Genomic DNA, 6,018 nt, shown 5'->3' with positions numbered 1-6,018 from the left:
TGATGAGCCAGTTTTCTGTTTGGTTGATGGGATTATAGACGATAGGATGAGTCAATTTTCTTTTTTTTATATGCATTCCATAAGCATTTGAATGAATTTGTGCATGTTTGAATTCAAATTGAATTAAAAAGAGAGTATCACATGAAATGATAAAAATACATTATAAAGGAACTTATTTTTTTACCAAATAACTTAGGGTTAGAAATATTTTTATAAATTAGTACATCACATAAATTAGTACATCACATGAGAAGAATATTAGTGATTTTTTCGATTTTTTGAAATTTATTTGAGGCATTAAAAATTATTAGAAATTATAAAAGTAGTTTTATTAGAATTTTAATTAAATATGGGCTCGGCGTTTCTTTATCAAATTAATTAAAATAGGTTGTTAGTGAGCTCTATTTTAATCATAAAAATATTTAGAATTTTTAAACTACTAATATACTCTAGATAAATTAAGAGTTAAATAAAAAAATAACACACATGAACACGAACCTGGATCTTTTTGTCCACCAGTTTTCACCCTAATAGCCCATTCAACATATATGAAAATATTCTCAAATTCTTATCGTTTCGTCTATCTTATCCATCAAACCAAACATCAAAAAATTAGGTAAATATCTTAGAAAAACTAAATAGCTATCTTCCGGGTGGACTATTCTATTAAACCAAATGCACTAAGTATGGTAGCTGCACGATCACAGCTGAGTTGCCGCGTGCTTTCTTTAATATAACAGCAGCCAGGCTAATCTGCCGATCAGAGAAGGGACAGGGCACAAGCAATGAATGACTCACGGCAGCACAGCGGCGAGGTGACGACGACCATCACCATATATACCGAGGGAGCGAACCGGCACGGCGCAGAACACAAACCTGTCCCGTTCAAACAGAGCAGTAGCAGCGAGTGGCACGCTTTGGTTCGGCATGGCCATCCCGCTCCAGGTGAAGGCGGCGCGGCAGCAGCGGGAGGACGGGAATGGCGGCGGCCAGGTGGACGCGGGCGTCGACGACCAGCCATCGGCGGCGGCGGAGCTGCGTGCGCTGTGGGGCATGGCGGCGCCGATCACGGCGCTCAACTGCATCGTGTACCTGCGGGCCATGGTGTCCGTGCTCTGCCTCGGCCGCCTCGGCCCGCTCGACCTCGCGGGCGGCGCGCTCGCCATCGGCCTCACCAACATCACGGGCCACAGCGTGCTCTTCGGCCTCGCGTCCGGGATCGAGCCGCTCTGCGCGCAGGCCTTCGGCTCCCGCAACTACGACCTGCTCACCCTCTCCCTGCAGCGCGCCATGCTGCTGCTCCTCATCGCCGCTGTTCCCATCGCGCTGCTGTGGCTGAACGTCGGCCCCATCCTCGTCGCGCTTGGGCAGGACCCCACCATTTCCGCCTCCGCCGCCGCTTACGCTGCATATGCGCTCCCGGACCTCGCCGCCAGCGTCGTGCTCCAGCCGCTGCGGGTGTACCTCCGCTCGCAGGGCATCACCAAGCCCATGGCTGCCTGCTCCGCCGCAGCCGTTGCGCTGCACGTCCCGCTCAACGTGCTGCTCGTCTTCGGCCTCGGGTTCGGCGTGCGCGGCGTCGCGGTCGCGCAGGCGCTCACCAACACCAACATGGCGCTGTTCCTGCTCGCGTACATCCGCTGGGCGCGCGCATGCGAGGACACGTGGAGGGGCTGGGCGCGCCCCGCCGCGGTGGCCAGCGGGCTGGCGGGGCTCGTCAGCCTTGCCGTCCCCAGCTGCCTCGGCGTCTGCCTCGAGTGGTGGTGGTACGAGGTGGTCACCGTGCTCGCCGGGTACCTGCCGAACCCCGCCGCCGCCGTCGGCGCCGCCGGTGTACTCATCCAAACCACCAGCCTCATGTACACCGTGCCCATGGCGCTCGCCGCCTGCGTATCCACCAGGGTAAGCACCTCAACTCAACATCGTTGCATCGAGATTCGTGAAATGAAAACCGACCCTCCGCAACCATATATTCTCTCGATTTTTCCGAGATCTTTGCGCCGGAATTTGGGCCATTTCAAGTTAGTTTTTGAATCTTTTGATACGAGTCGATCCAACTATTGCTGTAGTACTGTATATCCGACGACGAGGTAGGCAGTGAGATTGCTTTCAAGTTGACATCGCCGCCGTTTTTCTCGTCATGTTGTGAGCAACTGAGCATCACCGTATCACTGAACTTGTGCCGATTAGCCGTTCTGGTCACACGTTTTTTGATCCTTTTTTCTTTGTTCGATGTCGGCCGACATCCTTTGGAGGAACTACGCTAACTTCGAATCTTTTTTCCTCTTCTTTCAGCATATATGAACCGAGAAAACAGCACCTTTTAGATATGATGAACTTATGATCGAACATCTGAATTCTGCACATTCTCTGCTTTCTCAGGTTCCTTTTTGGTTCCTTTTTGCTGCTCCTCATTCTCTGAATTATGCCCTTTTAGTTGCAGGCATGCATGTGGCCATGGCCACTCTTTCTAAAAGTAACAGCATTTGCAAGAGATTGCTTCGTGCATGGTGGGTTTGCCCTCCTCCTATCGCCGTCCTGCACGTCAGCGGCGACAGGTGTGGTGCGCCATCCCTATTCTGCGTGCCCCGCTACCATGTCATACTTGTCTCATGCATGCTTACCCTCAGACCAGGGAGGCCTGCATGTTTTCCCTTTTCAATCGAAGAACACATGCATGTTCAGAGCTTGCAGTGGACTCTGTTCTTAAACTGGGCTAGGGAATTTTCATCACTGTTTAAATTGAAAGGAGCACGAATCACTCGTGATTCCCTTCTTTGGTAGATTCCCAGATACCTACCTCATTTTTACCCATCCATGAAAGTTACTCCATTTTTACAGCAGGAGAAACGGCAAAGGCTGTAAGTTTTGTTTCTTCCATACCGTGGTTGGTCTCCTCATGTCACTATGCCAACACAGAGCATAGCAGTGTGAACCGTGAATGGCTGCCAAGCTCGCAGCACGAGTCGTCCGGCCATGTCGTCATCTGCCACGGACTGTTCGGTTTATATATTTTTGTCTCAGCTGTGTTCGAAGAAAAGACAAGAATTGCATGCACGCAACCATGTAGAACAGAAGCAAAAATCTTCGCAGAACAGTGCTTTCATTGTGTCAAAGCTGTTCTGTTTGATTCGTGAACAGCGTACGTTTGATTGCTCATTGATTGTGATCGCGCAGGTGGGCAACGAGCTGGGCGCCGGCAAGCCTCGTCGGGCGAGGATGGCGGCGATGGTGGCGCTCGGGTGCGCGGTGGTGATCGGCGTCATCCACGTGGCGTGGACCGTGGCGTTCAGCCGGCAGTGGGTGCGGCTCTTCACGACGGAGGCGTCCGTGGTGCACCTGGCCTCCGCGGCGATGCCCATCATCGGGCTGTGCGAGCTGGGCAACTGCCCGCAGACGACGGGTTGCGGCGTGCTGCGCGGCACGGCGCGCCCGGCCGTCGGAGCGCGCATCAACCTGCTCTCGTTCTACCTGGTCGGCACCCCCGTGGCTCTGTACCTGGCGTTCGGGGCCCGGGCGGGGTTCCGCGGGCTCTGGTACGGCCTGCTCTCGGCGCAGGTCGCGTGCGTGGCGCTGGTGCTCGCCGCCGTGGTGTGGCGCACCGACTGGCACGTCGAGGCGCTGCGCGCCAAGAAGCTGGCGGGCCTCGAGCTCGCGACGGCCACCACCACCGAGGAGAGCAAGCGCCTCGTGGCTGTCAACGGCGAGCCGCCGGAGGACGTCTAGTGTAGTGAAAGCTGCCACGACTTGGTGAGGGGCCTGCCTGCACGTTCCAGCGAATCGGTGGCTCATCGTCAGAGTCCACGGTCGACGTTTTGCTAGCTTTGTGTCCGCGGCTCATGCAGCATGCAGGGGTGAGCTAGGGGCCTGGCTGCCAGATAGTATAGCTTCTACTAGATCGTTTCGTTCTCGTAGCCAATGCCGAGCACATTGATTAGCTATGGTGGTGGTGGATGTCGCAACTAGCACCCACAAGTCGCATCTAGCAGCATAGCAAGTGGTGACCATTGAGGCGCTTGGTGCTTGGAAAATGACGACCTATCTAGGTAGCCATGACCCATCTATCAGAAGAATTCAGAACCTATAATATGCATGCATTGCTACATGGCCAGTCACTTGAGATATTACGCTTGGGAGGGACGATGGTGACGCCCTCAAAATTGGAGGAGGCTTTTGCATGCATTTCCCGATCGAATCGCCATCGTCATCACTTCATTTGTACTGCACTAGCTAGGAGGAGAAGAGTCTGTACTGTAGTAGACTTAATCTGGGGGCTGGGGCTGTGTTGCAGAGGCGATCAGTGTCTCAAATCGACGATCCTGTTCTGTAATATTGGCTTTACTACGCAAATGAAAGCAGCTGTCATGTAATATTCCCCTTTTTGGGAGGACAATATCCTGCACGTCGCTGTCGCCTTTTCTCGCTGTTGTCGTTCACAACTTGGCCTTGGATTGTATTGGTGTCCGTCGCTCATCAGTGCCGTTTCATTCGCAGAAACCGCAGTTGCATGCGACCAAGGGGCAAGGGCTCACCAGTTTCTGTCAGAATAGACAGCGTTTCTGCGTAGGTCTTGATCAGATCGATCGATGTACTGGCTGGCAACTTGCCGACCAGTGCTAGACAATTAACCAGCAGCCAAATGTGTCGACGTCTTCGTCACCGGCCTGCGTGCCCACGCAGCAGATGCAGGTCTCTCGAGCCCGTCCATGCGAACCAATCCGTTGCAGCTCGATCGTCGTTACGCGTCCACATCGATCGGGTGTGCTCACGGCTCATGCCGATGACGACCGATGGAAGCATGCACGTATGGCCAGGGTGCAAGAGGCGTGCATGAAGTTGCAAGCAAGACTTGGCCAATTGATCGTACCCGGCCAGGCCAGTCAGTACCTGTCAGCAGTACGCATGGCATGTGTAACAAACATATATAACAATCTGTCAGGCGGTGCCCATGCAATGACGGACGATGTTTCAATTGATCATGCACGATGAAAAGAAATGGATGGACTGATGGACACACTACTCCTCTCCTTATCAATATAACAGTCGGTCCTTCTGCCGACGGTTCGTTTCGAAAGCAAGAATGGAAAAAAGTGAAAATGCTGGAGATTGCACCCTTATACGCGCATGCTGCTGCATCTAGAAAAGGGTAGATAGCAATCAGGGTTGCTCGGGATAAATTAGAGATTTTTTTTCCTTCAAAAAGGTCCTTTTCCACTATTTGAAAAATATATTATTTCTTTTTTTTTTATAAAGGATGTACAAGGAGGTTGTTGATGGGAATGGAATCGATTAGCTCGACTTTATGGCATTGTGGGGCTAGGATACGCGTTTATCAAGGATGCGCATTTACCAACTTTTTTTTAAAGAAAAATGCATCTCGTAAGAGCGAGATGGATAATGTGAGCATCTAAGCACTGTCCTCAAAGGATTCCCGCTCCGATACAGGAATATCAAATTGTAGGACCGAGCTGAAAATATCAATCACTATATGATGTCTAGGCAAAAAAAGATAGAACCTAAAATTATATACATACTCTCTTCAATCATAAATACCTAACATTTTGGAAAATATCCGGTTAAAATTTTAAACTTTGACCAACTATAACTTTTAAAATATTTATCTAGAAAACATAAAATAAAAATTATATATATATAGATTTGTCTTGAAAAATATTTTTATAACCTCATGATTTTTTTTGTTCTACACACATATTCTTAAAAAAATAATAACCAAATATACGTATTAGAGACTATATCATATCCAAAATATCATGTATTTTTTTTTACTAGAGGGGTATATATTACTGATACAATGCGGATTCTTGATTAGGACATGCGTGAAAGTCAAACACTCTAAGCACCTAGGACTCTTGATTAATTTAGTTGCTGGGGCCATGCATGGTGCTTGCTTGGATGTAGCCATGAATTGATGGTTGCTAAATTCAGCAACTCTAGCCTCGCCGGCATGAACCGCAAGGCACCCGGCCTTTCCCTTTTCTGACCCTTGACGTGCATGAT

At 50.1% G+C, this 6,018-nt stretch overlaps 1 protein-coding gene across 1 annotated transcript; it reads left to right on the top strand.

Annotated features, from left to right (window-relative positions):
* Positions 1-778: 778 nt before the first annotated feature.
* Positions 779-4,393, top strand: LOC133915045 (protein DETOXIFICATION 54-like). Its single transcript, XM_062358046.1, has 2 exons — positions 779-1,902; positions 3,178-4,393. The coding sequence occupies exons 1-2, from the start codon at positions 928-930 to the stop codon at positions 3,724-3,726; spliced, it is 1,524 nt and encodes a 507-aa protein (XP_062214030.1). The 5' UTR covers positions 779-927; the 3' UTR covers positions 3,727-4,393.
* The last annotated feature ends 1,625 nt before the right edge of the window (positions 4,394-6,018 follow it).

Source organism: Phragmites australis, chromosome 4 (assembly GCF_958298935.1).
Source record: "Phragmites australis chromosome 4, lpPhrAust1.1, whole genome shotgun sequence".
NCBI lineage: Eukaryota > Viridiplantae > Streptophyta > Magnoliopsida > Poales > Poaceae > Phragmites > Phragmites australis.
The sequence above is the reverse complement of the archived record's forward strand: the minus strand, read 5'-3'. Positions and strand labels throughout refer to the sequence as shown.

Bases quoted from the DNA above. Each gene is read 5' to 3' on its own strand.
- LOC133915045 (XM_062358046.1), top strand. From the start codon at position 928: ATGGCCATCCCGCTCCAGGTGAAGGCGGCGCGGCAGCAGCGGGAGGAC. The intron at 1,903-3,177 runs GTAAGCACCTCA...GTGATCGCGCAG, and splicing joins CCGCCTGCGTATCCACCAGG to GTGGGCAACGAGCTGGGCGC.